General features: G+C 41.2%; 1 protein-coding gene across 1 annotated transcript in view; it reads left to right on the top strand.

Annotated features, from left to right (window-relative positions):
* ntrk3a (neurotrophic tyrosine kinase, receptor, type 3a) overlaps nt 1-13,350 on the top strand; it is a 286,883-nt gene that overhangs the window by 137,357 nt on the left and 136,176 nt on the right. The window contains exons 7-8 of the mRNA XM_044193839.1: nt 501-645; nt 8,801-8,913. Of these exons, the coding sequence (XP_044049774.1) occupies nt 501-645; nt 8,801-8,913 (258 nt within the window). The remainder of the gene's footprint in view (nt 1-500; nt 646-8,800; nt 8,914-13,350) is intronic.

Below are 13,350 nucleotides of genomic sequence, written 5' to 3'. Positions count from 1 at the left end.
TGTAATTCTGAGGCTGAGATATTGGGAATTTCTGACAGCTATAATATCTTCCACTTCATGAAAAGAACTAAAGAAGTGTCAACGAACTGTTGGCAAAATGGCTGCAAAGCCCCCATTGCTGGCAGTTACAGCTACATTAAATCCAGTATTAACTCTAATACAATCAGTTCAGCTCATTTAAAAGGAGCTATACATGGTTTGTTTGTATCTGGTTTGCCATGTTAATGAACTGCTCCAAAAACATAACACAGTAAGCTAATTTAGGCATTTTAAATGACTGATAAATAAGTACAGGGCTAACAGTGGGGATCACCATGCGTGATTCATGTTCTGCCCATTCGGCCAACATTGCGTGGATGCAGCACAATGCTGCTAAATGAGCCTGCTGGCTCTTTAGCAAGCCTAAATGTACACTACCTTTTCTTACAACGTTAGTGAACCTGCCTGCCCCCACGCTACAGTCCTGCCCGCTCTCTTATTTTATGCTGCTCTCCCTCCAGGCCAGAGTCTACGACAACAACACCATTCATTCCATCAACATAACTTTGGTCAATGTGAGCAGAGACGACAACAACTTCCTGCTGACCTGCACCGCCACCAACATAGTGGGCATGACCAACGCTTCCGTCCAGCTAACTGTTCACTGTAAGTACACACACACACACACAGTGAATACATACACACGCAGAGTGCCAGCTGTTTAATGGTCACTCTAGGAAAGCACTTATTAGTGTTTTCATATTGCTGAACAGGCCCATCCATCATCATTACAACCATACACATCTGACCTACAGAGTGTGTGCGCGTGTGTGTGCATCAGGGTTTTGTGTGTTTATATTCATGTGACATACAAAAGGAGCTGTTTGCATGAATGTTTTCATATGCAAATTACATACGTTTCTTGAAATCATACATGCTAATTGCATTTCTGTGAAAAGCAATTGCCGTTATTGTAAATGTTTCTTATTGTCAATAAATCCCATGAAAAGACCCACACCAGCAATGTGTTAGTGCATCTCTCAGTACTTCCTGTCTGTGGCCCCAAGCCCATTGGTTCCTACTGAAGACGTAAATCTTTAAAAAAACACCTCACAAATATATAGTTTCATTTTCTTTAAAGGCTCAGTAATTTCCTACAACAGCTGGTCATTGTAGTTTTTATCAAACGCTACTCAATCCCACGCTCTGTGGATGAAGCAGAGGACACGTTTAGTTGTATATTGCAAAAATCTATTCATCTTATCGATGTACTCAGTTAAGAGGTGTGTCTAATATGTACAGATTAAAATGTTTTGGAAGAATATGGCATACATGTCACACTCACTCTCATGCACACTGCAAAGCTGTGCATGATAATGTAATACACTCGTGAATCTATTTTCAGTGCGTGCTCCACTCGCGCGTCATGCATATATCTTGCTATACACCCAGAGGCTTGAATTTAAAAGCACCGGGCCACTGAGGAAACTATTTTAAGCTGCTCTGTGCGGAAATTTAATTTTGCGGGTAAGCAATATGACGAAGGCTGTTAACCAGGACCGAGAGGTGCGACCACATCACACCTGGTTCAGCCTCTTTACATCGGCTCCCTGTTGGTTTCAGGACTGATTTTAAGATCTTGTTGATTACTTTTAAGGCTCTTCATGGCTCCAGACTGTATTTTAGACCTTGTAATCCCTTATGAACCTTCACGTAGTCTGAGATCTTCGGGCAGGGGTCTCCTGTCTGTTCCTGAGTCCAGGATGGAAACTAAGGGGGACGGAGCTTTGGCCATCAGGGCCCCGAGGCTCTGGAACAACCTGCCCGAAGACATTAGGTTGTCTGAGTCAGAGTCTTCGTTTGAGTCTCGTCTCAAAACACATTTTTATCTGAAAGCAGATCCTGATCTTACCTGAACTGTTTATTTTGTTGCTTTTTAATGTATTTCATCATTCACCATGGTACTTTATTTCTTTTGTTGTGAAGCACTTTGTACTTTGTTTTGATAAGTGCTCTATAAATAAAATGTATTATTATTATTATTATAAAATTGTGCTCACTACCTGACAACTATTTGAAGCTTGGATGGTTTTACTGGCAGGATTGGCAGGATAGATGACTCAGACCACAATATATTCATCATTTTACATCCATGCATCTCTTTGTGCATCTGGACACAGCTGGATTGTTTATTGATTTGTGAGAGGTGTAGTAAGTATTTCTGTGGTTTGTTGTTATGATAATGATACATTAGTAATATATTTAGCTAATGGACATGAGCAATATTGCAAGAGGGTTATAAAGCATAAATACTTTTTTTTTTATTCACAGGCCTGGATCTGATCTGGCCAGAGTTTAAAAGTTGTCAACAGTCAGTAAGTGTGCTTACATGCACAGTTATGATCAGTTGTCTGGAGTTCCTTGATTATGTGTTCTGAGGTTTTGAGTAAACATATCCTGCTCTCAGAAACCTGGAGCCTTTTCTTGGTTTTGAAAAAACTTGAATATTCTAGTTGGAGAACTGTAATCGAAAGCTGGATACTGTGGCATGTAAAGACCTTAATCAGCATTCTGCCTACCAGCACTTCAAAAGCTCACAAATGAACACATTAGATATTGTTGTTTAATCTGTACAAAAACCAAAGCATAAAAATATGGTTTTTACAGGGTTATTTGTCGGACCATTTCCTGGCCGGGGGCCGTGCCTCCCTGGAGTCTCTGCTGGTTGTCTGGTAACCTCACGGTGACGACAAGACTCCTTATTTTTGGACAGAGCCATGCTTGCTGTTTTGTCCTGTTTCCAGTCTTTATGCTAAGTTAGGCTGTGCAGCTTCTGGATGTATACTGGACCCTGGAGCACCGGTCAAACTAACATGCAGCGATGGTGGGCGGGGCATTCAGAGATCCAGAATTTCTCAATGAGGGACAAAGAGTAGATGTGCTTCCAGCCTCTTTTCAGAGTATTTTTACTTTTTAGGTGTGATAACCATGCTAAACAAAATATTAATCATAGCAGAGTATTTTTACATACTTTAAAACTCAGTCTGAACATCTAACGCTTGCCAAGAAACTAAATAATGTTGAACTATTGAGTTACATAGGTGGTCAATACATCAAATAATGACTGAATGATTAAAGGATGATCTACACAGTGAAATGAAAGGAAACTCCAACACGAGTAATGTGGAGAATAAACTATTGTCTCTCTCTTCTTCCATCAGAAAGATGAGAAAAGAGTGCAAAAGACAGCAGTGTCCAGGCAGTCAAACTGAGTGCATTCCTACAGTAACTGCTTATGCAGTTCAGTCAATACAGAAAGGATAGAGAGGAGGCCTCAAAGACATGCCTGCACTGATGCAAATGATCAGAATCTGCCAGAATCGTGTATATGAATGAATATCCTGGTTTGTTACATATAAACAATATTTAAAAATATGATCAAAATCAGCATAAGACCCAAAACTGGGATATTGATGTTTGCTAATACACTGCCTCCAGATTGTTTTAAGCTGACCTGAAGCACTTGTCTGTGTTACCTCATAGCTGAACCAGTTTGGAAAACCTCTGATTAAAAATGAATTGGCTCTTACTTGGTCATTTTAGAATTATCTTCATTGGCAGTCTTCATTCTCTTTTGGAAAATTGCTAGATTGCTCTTCATTTATTCATTTTCTTATTTATTTGTGGCAGCGATGCCGATAGTACAATCATATGCATGTACAAAAAAGCCTACAGTGAAATCTACTGGTGCTGGACTACAGTCTATTTCATGTTTTATATTATACTGAATTCGCCTGTGTGGGTGACCAGAATAAGACGTCCTCATGTGTTTGTCATGGCATTACTTACTGCTTTATTTTATGTTGGAATAAATGGTCAAATATTTAACTGCAACGTAGTAATTCCTTTTTGATACCTTCACTTTTTTGCATTAAATCAATAATGGGATGTTTGCTGAAATTGATGGGATGTGGCACAGCCCTACTGTTTACTGATTTACAATGGTTAAAGGGGGGCACCCACTCGTGTAGGTGCGATCGATTAATTATCAAAGATAATTATAAATAACTTTAATGAATAAAGTCCTCGGGGGCACCACTCTTCTTAAAGAAGCGAAATGATAGCCAAGTATTTGATTTAGTCTCATAAAATACACTAAACTATCAATTTGGAACTCTGATTAATAATTAAATTAATAACTATAACCAGCTTACCAATTGATAGCTAGTCAGTTGAAGGATTTGGAGTTCAACATAGAAGAGGTTGGCAAATTACTCATTGTTGTGAAACAGTAATGACGCCGGCATAATTCTACACAAGCATTTATTCAACAGATAAAGCACACAATATGAAGACTAACTCTAAACACTAAACTACAGAACAAAGGGTGTGTGTGTGTGCGCAGGTCTGGGTACACGCCAAAAGGAATGTGTGTATGTTTCTTTGTTCTGCCTTCGTATGTCTCGCGTGCACGAGCATGAACCCACTTGGTCAGAAACAAAGGAACATGTGAAGCGGGAGCTGTAAAGTTACTCTCCGCCGTCTCGCCCAAGAATTGTGCTTCCGCTGTGGAAGCATCTTTTGCGGTGCGGTGTCCGCTTGTGGAGGAGGAAGCCGGTCGCTCTGTCTGTGGTTGTCCTTACAGAGTTAACTGCTCAGCATTAACTTGCTTCGTGCTCCTGTTAGCATGTAAAGTTAGCTGGCAGGCTTACTAATCCGGGTCACAGGTCAGACTGACCAATGCTGCGTTCAATGGCTCTCAGGATTGTGGGACAAAAGAGAAGGCAGTCTCCTAACAAAAGTTCAGTTAACAATCACCCAAATGAATGACTTTGTCTGTGGAGTCCCCACACTTTCTATGATAATTAAAGGTGGGGTATGCGATTCTAATCCAGTACACATCTTTTTGTCAAATTCAGCGAATATCTCCTCACGGTCCGCTAGCTGTCCGTTCGTGTGTGCTCTGAAAAAAACTCTGGTGTTTGACAGTACTCAGCCTTGGCTTTGTTAATGGGAAATTAACAAAGTGGCTCGGACCAAGCAACACAACACTATTCCAGCCATGATTTGTGTGTCAGTAACGTTAAACGACTTGCCCACGGACATTCAGCTGACTCTCTAGTTTGCCAAGCTGTGCTGTTGTTGTGATGTTAGCTATAGCAGCAGGAGAGTTGTGAGCGTCGCTGTCTGGAGCTGCTGTGCTGGCTCTGGGAAATCGTCTCGTTTTCTCTCATAGCTTCGCAGCAGAAACTGTAGCGACAGTTTGCTAACCCACAATCTAGCTAAGCTAACCCACAACCTAGCTCACATTAATTATATTATTTGCTGTGTCGTTGTTTGCTCTATATCATCGTAATTATCATAGTATTGGATTTCTCCAGAATCGTATAGCCCACCTTTAACCAACTTTCTTTGGATTTTGAATATGTCAGAATGGACTTTGGAAAACTGGGATGGACATTTTTCTGACATTTTACAAACCAAATAATCAATCAATTGATTGAGTAAATAATCACCAGATTATTGAATCATGGAAATAATAGTTATAGCCCCTCCTGGAACCCAACCTGGTTCAGTGTGGAACAAATAGCCTAGTAGGTTGGACACTCAGAAACACAGACAATACACAGTAGGTGACATTTATGGAAGTATTGCAGTCTTTCCCATGACACTGTGAGGTTCTTTTTGTGCCAAAAGTGTCTGCCATCTGTTAATGACAGTTAATGAGTGCAGTGTGCTACATTTCCCAGCTTATTGTTTATCTGAATGTATGTGTTGCTGTCAGCTGTTGGATAAGGCGGGTTACATTTTTCATTTCAGCCAAAAAATGTCAGCTGTCTACTGTCATTTTAGGCTAACACACAGCTGTTGATGTGCATTTGATTTGGTGATGTTGTATCTTTACCTCTGCTATTGTAGAGTTTCTCTCTCTTGTTACTTGTCTGTTTTGAAATGATCTCTCACTGGTATTGCCTTTGTCTTTCTGTTATTGTGTTAGTCATTGCTGTTGTCTTTGTCTTTGTCCCTGTCCCTGAATTCTCTTTGCTGTTCACAGTATTTAGAGCACAAGGGGGCCTCACAGCAGTAGGGATTTGATGCTCCTGTGCTACATCCTCACTACCTCTATATGAGTGCCGTATATCAACATAAACAATGACCATGCCATTGTAGTTTTCCAGACATCAAGCAGACAGCTAGCTGCTGTAGTTACATCCCATTCATCCATGTCTTGGGCTTGCAGCCAATGTTGTAGTGCTTATCAATTCACCAGAGAACAGCGAGCTGTTCTGTAGAAAGTCACTTCAGCAGAGGTAGACTTTTTCTGACTGGAAATAATGGATAATGATTATAAAAATGCTTCCTTGAGAATATAATTATGTGTTTACTTCATGGAAAGGCCTCACTGCATGCAGTTCAAAACAAATTGTGACAAATTACTGACATCATCGCAATGACTTGATTTCATGATCAAAACATGACAAATACAGAGCAGGCTTTCAGGGTTTCTTAAAACATGTGATTACATGCTGCAAACAGAGTTGAGTGGCAGAGTGATTAGATTTTTTTTTGTTTGTTTTAATGTTATTTGGCACAACCGAATGCACCAAACTTGGATACAAACATAAAACACAGTCAAAATGACGTAAGTGGCCTTAAAAATACTTGTCACCGGCAGGATTATATGGTAAAAAGCTGTTGAAATACTGACTAATGAAGCAAATACAGTTTTTTATTGAGTCTACCACAACAAGCCTTTTTAAACTCCCAAATAGTGAGACCACTTGTTTTCATTATCAATATAAAGCTCTCATGTGTGCAAATGTAAAAACAGCACTGACTGCACACTGCTATCCATCTGCTATCATAATTGTTACCATGGCGCAATATGCTATTGCTGTGGTTGATTATTTTCCGTCTGCGAATGCAGCCGCAACCTGTGATGTCATCCACTCAACTGTCGCAGGACCCAAACGCCCTTATCATCATCTGGTGATTTCAGCCATGTCCCCCTCTCCTCCACACTTACCAACTTCACCCAGTATGTGACATGCATAACAAGGGACAATAAAACACTGGACTTACTGTATGCAAATGTCAGTAAGGCACTGATCACAACCTAGTACAGTATACCTAGTGGCGACCTACATGCCTGTCTTATGCATCCCAGTCACCACCAGGACTGTTAGAACATGGTCAGAGGAAGCCATGGTAGTCTTACAGGACTGCTTTGACTTCACAAATTGGGATGTACTCTGCACTTCACGTCCTCTTCAACAGGTTTGACTCAGGTGCCCCATCACACCCCACCAGCCCCACCCCTCTCCTGTGCTCTCCCCCCTCCGTCCCTCCATCCCTTGCTGCTCCCGCCTGCAACAATAAACTGTCCTGAACATCAGCCCTGCCCCCCCGAGCTCCTACACTTGCCTGACCATCACTACCAACCAGGTGAATAGGGAGCTGAGGAGACTCCGCCCAGGCACAGCTGCTGGGGGTGTGCTGATCAGCTGGCTGGCATTCTTTGTCACCTCTTCAAACCTCCCTATGGAAAACATTATGCATCATTTACCTACTGCACAGGGCTTACTCTCACCTGGAGAGGCCCAGGACACTTTTCAAGTGCATTCAACACCATTCAGCCACTCCTGCTTGCAGAGAAGCTTACAGCCATGAATGTGGTCTGTGCCATGGTATGCTGGAATACAGACTATCTCACCTGCAGACCGCAGTTTGTCCAGCTCCAGAGCTGCCAGTCAGACATGCTGGATAGTAACACAGGCACAACCTCAGGGAACTGTTCTGTCTCCCTTCCTGTTCCCCCTATACACATCTGACTTCAGATTCAATTCTGGATCTACTCACCTTCAGAAGTTCTCAGACGACTCATTCATTGTTGGCTGCATCACTGGGGACAACGAAAATGAGTATAGGAGTCTGGTGGAGAGATTTGTCGGCTGGTGTAACATCGACCACCTGCAGCTAAACATCAGCAAGACAAAAGAGCTGGTAGTGGAGCAGAACAGAAACATTGCAACCCAAAATTTGGCTTCTAAAGAACTTCGTGACCCCCCTCTAGGGTAATCAAATTTATGACAGAATTTACACTATTAAAGGTGATATGGTGAATGTGTTAGTAAAAAGTTTCCTATTTACACATCCAGCAGACAGAGCAACCGAAAAGACTTTAGCATTGTGCTGCCAGCATGGCTTTAGTCTTATTAATTTTACTGGACAATTACTAAAATCCAAGGGTTTTTCATCCAGAGCTCCTTTTACTCTGTGATACTTTGTGTCAGACATATACTCTATAAATCATTTTTGAGTATCTGGAGCTTCTGAAAATCATGCAAGCAACCCTGATCATATATCCATATCCTGTAGGATGTGTGTGTGTAATAACAGCAATCGTCTTTCTCTTTGAATTTCTTACAGTTGGCTGTGGTAAGACAGTGACGCCGTTGCAGCAAACAGCAAACTGTGTTTGCTTTTAGATACAGTTTTGTCAGTCAACAGAGAGAAACACGAGATCAGGAACACACACGCTCACACACTCCAAATCGACTGGAACAGATTGTGATGAGGCCAGCATATTAAAATAATAATCGAGGTCTCTCCCTCTTTACATCTCTGTGTTTTCTCTTTTCATCTCTTGTCCTTTCATGTACTGCAACAATACATCAAGTGTAATGACAGACAATATAAGCTTCACTGTAGAGGAGGTACATGTGACATTGTAATACAATAAAATACTTGTCTTGTCTTCCTCTGTTTCAATTACAAAGTGAACAGTGCTCAGTCCTTCTGTTCTCTTTTGTCTTTTCAGTTCCTCCCTCCATCGTGAAGCTGAAGGAGCCAGAACGCCGTCATGACACGTGCATAGAGTTCACTGTCCGAGGTTCGCCCCAACCGATCTTACGATGGTTCTACAAAGATAAGGTGTGTTTGATTAATTTGTCAGTGTGACTGTCAAATTCCAATTTGATCAATTTATTGTACAACTTTGATTTTATGAATTAAGCTTTGTTATTTTATGGCTGCTCTTTCTGAACGGTTACTGGTTTACTTTTTAAAACATATTTGTAATTCTTAGGCTATAGGAAAAATGATTTGGGCAGTTATTGATTCAGGTGAATGTATGAATTTGAATGCTGTTTTTTTGGTGCTGCCATTTTGTTCTGAGTTTGGAAGTTGTTAAAAACATGCCATTGTTTGTGTTGCTTTTGAGTTACTTTGAAAGATATAAAATTTTAATTTAAAATTCTAGTATTGGCTGATTAGTTGTTTTTTTGTTTTATGAGCTGGTTTTTATGTTTTATGGATGTATTATGGTATGTAGTCTGGCAGGAGACATAGGTTTCCATGTACCCGCATTGCATTTTTTCTAACCAGTTTTTTTAGGACCCTAATGGTGTCTAGTTAAAAATTTTGATGTCACCATGGTCAATTAATGGTCCATGCGGTTTGTTTGGCAGCCAATGACTCTTGAACCAGACAACATACAAACACAAATTAACCCACTTTTTCATATAATTTTGACACCAGGAATCAACTGGAAAGGTCATTGACATGGTGCTTTTGCTATTTTGTTTTGCAATAGTTTCCTGCAATAACCAAATGAAACTAGTTTATTCTTGTATATCAGCTGCAAGGTTATAAAATTCATGGCAATCACTAACTAAAATAGATGGCAATCTGATAATAATAAAGCAAAAGTCATGAAAACCCAAATTCACTGATCATCATCGTCATCCATCTTATCATCAACCTCCACCTCATCAAAAGTGACCCGCTGGGTTGTTTTTTTGCAATGTCTTTGCAATGAAAGTACAATCAAAACAAAGTTGAAAAATCTAAAATGCAACACACAAAAAATCCATACATAAATCATAAGTATTTACAGATTGGCATGAACAGCAGCCCAATGCTTACTGAAGCACCTATTACTTATGACTGTAATAACTCATCAACATCGGAAAAGAAAGTGCAGGGATTGGATTAAGTGCAGTGGACCTGGAGACAATCACTGCTCAAGGCATCCCCTATCCAGACAGCCAGTCCAGTCGGGCCTAACGTCACCACAAGTGGTGTGTCCCAAACAGGAAGAGAGGAATGAGATAAGAGCTAAGTTAACCCAGGTCGGAACTAAGGCTGCTCCACTACCCAGCCTATTCCTGGCTAATGTCCGGTCGCAGAAAAATAAAATGGATGAAATAAGACTCAGAATCAGAGACTGCTGTGCCCTCATCTTTACTGAGACCTGGCTGCATCACAACATCCTGGATCAAGCTGTTCCGCGCTGAACGAACACAAGACTCCCAAAAGACAAGTGGAGGTGGTTTCTGTGTTTACATCGATGATGCTTGGTGCTCAAACGTAGTCAAAGTGGATGCAAAATGTTTACCACATTTGGAAATGGAATTTTTACTGTTAAGATGTTGACCATATTATCTGCCCAGAGAATTCACCAGTGTCTTTGCTGCTGCTGTTTAGATTCCTCCAGATGCAAATTAAAATAACACACTTCAGGAACTGTATGAGGTCATCTGCAGTCACATGACAAAACAACCGGATGGTGTTTTTATTATAGCTGGTGATTTTAATCAAAACAGGCCTCAGATCTGTTGTTTACCTACATTCCACCAGCATGTTCACATCCCCACCATGGGAACAAATACAAAAGTTAAATTTCAATTCAATTAAATTTTATTTATATAGCGCCAATTCATAACAGAAGCTATCTCATTGCACTTTTCCTGTAGAGCAGGTCTAGGCCGTACTCTTTATAATGTTTATTACAGAGACCCAACAAATCCCACCATGAGCAAGCACTTGGCGATACTGGCAAGGAAAAACTTCCTTTAAGAGGCAGAAACTATGGACAGAACCAGACTCACTGTGTTAGGTTTTGAGAGAAAGAGTGATGGGGGGCACGATATATATATATATATATATATATATATATATATATATATATATATATAGTAGAATAGTAATTGTAGTGTTAATATTAATAAATTAGTAATAATAGGAATGACAGCTATAGGAAAAATAATGTCAGTATTAGTAACAGAGCCAATACCTGCTGAATGCGACAGAAGGAGAGAGGAGAGAAACGAGAAAGCACAAAACTACGGGAGAGAGAAGATGTTGAGTTAGTAACATGCAGTAATAGGATAAAAATGCATACAGATGGAGAGGAGGAGAGAGGAAAGAGGTTCATCATGGGAAGTCTGCCAGCAGTCTAGGCCTATAGCAGCATAACTAAGGGATGGTTCAGGACTCACCCAAGCCAGCCCTAACTATAAGCTTTATCAAAGAGGAAAGTCTTAAGCCTACTCTTAAATGTGGATATGGTGTCTGCCTCCCAAACCCAAACTGAGATCTGATTCCACAGGAAAGGAGCTTGATAACTGAAGGCTCTGGCTTCCAAAGTGTGGACAGATGAAGCTACAGCAGCTCTACAGGACTGTTTTGAGTGCACAGACTGGCTCATGTTCAGAGATGCTGCCACCCAGGAGAACCACATCAACCTTGAGGAATATACATCATCAATGACATCATACATCAACAAATCATCCCCAATAATTCCCCAACCAGAAAGCCTGGATGAATGGAGAGGTGAGGGCTCTACTCAGAGCCAAAAAAGCTGCTTTTCGGTTTGGTGACAAGGAAACTTACAACACTGCCAGAGCAAGACTGAAAGCTGGCATTGAGGAGGCAAAGCTGAGACATCAACAGAGACTGGAGAGAGACCTCAACACCAACAACACCAAAGATATGTGGCAGGTGATCAAAAACATCACATGCTCTCCACTGCCCTCCACTCAGTCTTCACACACCTTGAGAACAGCAACACAGACATCAGAATGCTGTTGTTTTCAGCCCAGCATTCAACACTTTACCCCTCTGAAACCAATTGGAAAACTTAGCACTCTGGGCTTACCACACTCTGTAAGTAGATATTGGACTTCCTCACAAACAGACCCCAGAAAGTTCAGATTGGCTGTCACACCTCCTCCACTCTAGTGCTGAACACTGGAGCCCCCCAGGGCTGTGTCCTCAGCCCCCTCCTGTACACTCATACACGCGGTACACTCGTGACTGCAACCACCGACATGGAGACATCTCTGTTATGAAGTTTGCGGATGACACCACCATCATCGGCTGGATTACAAAAAACACTTCATATCGAGAGGAAATCAACAATCTTGCAGGGTGGTGTACAACGAACAACCTACTGCTCATCATCAGCAAAACCAAGGAGCTGATTGTTGATTTTAGGAAAAAGGAGGCAAAGACACACACTCCTGTCTACATCAGTGGAGTGAGGTGGAGCAGGTGAACAGTTAGGTTCCTGGGAATCAGCATCACAGAGAACCTTACATGGTCCTGACATGGTCCTCTCACATCTCCACCCTGGCTGTATTTCTTAAGGAAACTTAAGAAGGCAAAATTGTGCCAAGTTCTTATTAACTTTTACAGAGGAGCAATAGAAAGCATCCTGTCTAGAAACATCACAAACTGGCATGGGATATGCACGGCCCAGGACCGGAGGGCTCTGCAGCGGGTGATTAAAACCGGTCAGAAGATCATTGTTACCAACCTACCGAGCATCAGTGATATCGGTGAGGTGAGGTGCCTTTGCAGAGCCCCAAGGATACTAAAGGACAGTAACCCCTCAGCCACATCCTGTTCACTCTGCTGCCATCTGGAAAGAGATACAGAAGTATCTGCTGCCGTACCACCAGACTACAGAGCAGCTTCTTCCCTCAGGCTGTGAGACTGCAAAATTCATCCTCAACACTCCACCATGTAAAATAGTTTTCATTTTTATGACTTATTATTATTCATCATCTGCTGTATATCATTTTTGTATTTAACGTCTGTTTCTGTGAGTAGCATAAAGGGAACTGCAACTTAAATCTCATTTCACAACCCTGAGTTGTAAAATGATAAATTAACCTAACTTGTACCTTGTACCTTATGCTGTGATTAGAGTACAGGTGACAAAACAACAGGCTACAAGCCATTTTCCTTGGAAGCCAGTGACATGAAGCAACAAACTGACTCCCGACACTTGTCATTGCATCGTATGTTTTTTTCACCATTTCCAGTCCCCTTTTCTCTCCCCACAATTCCTGTTCCGTTCCATCTAAAAATGGAAGAAAAACGTATTCTTGCCAATAGCGAGTTCCCAGTGCTATTCTACCCTACCTTTTTTTAAACTGTGAAACTAACAAAAAAACGCAGCTTGGATCGCAGCTATTACAGGAGTACCAGGTATATAATGCACATTTTTAAACACACAGTGGCTAGCTGTGGTAGTGTTATTTAGCTAAGTTAGCTGACGCCATGACTATGTCAACGAGTGCT

This window comes from Siniperca chuatsi, linkage group LG4 (assembly GCF_020085105.1).
Source record: "Siniperca chuatsi isolate FFG_IHB_CAS linkage group LG4, ASM2008510v1, whole genome shotgun sequence".
NCBI lineage: Eukaryota > Metazoa > Chordata > Actinopteri > Centrarchiformes > Sinipercidae > Siniperca > Siniperca chuatsi.
The sequence above is the reverse complement of the archived record's forward strand: the minus strand, read 5'-3'. Positions and strand labels throughout refer to the sequence as shown.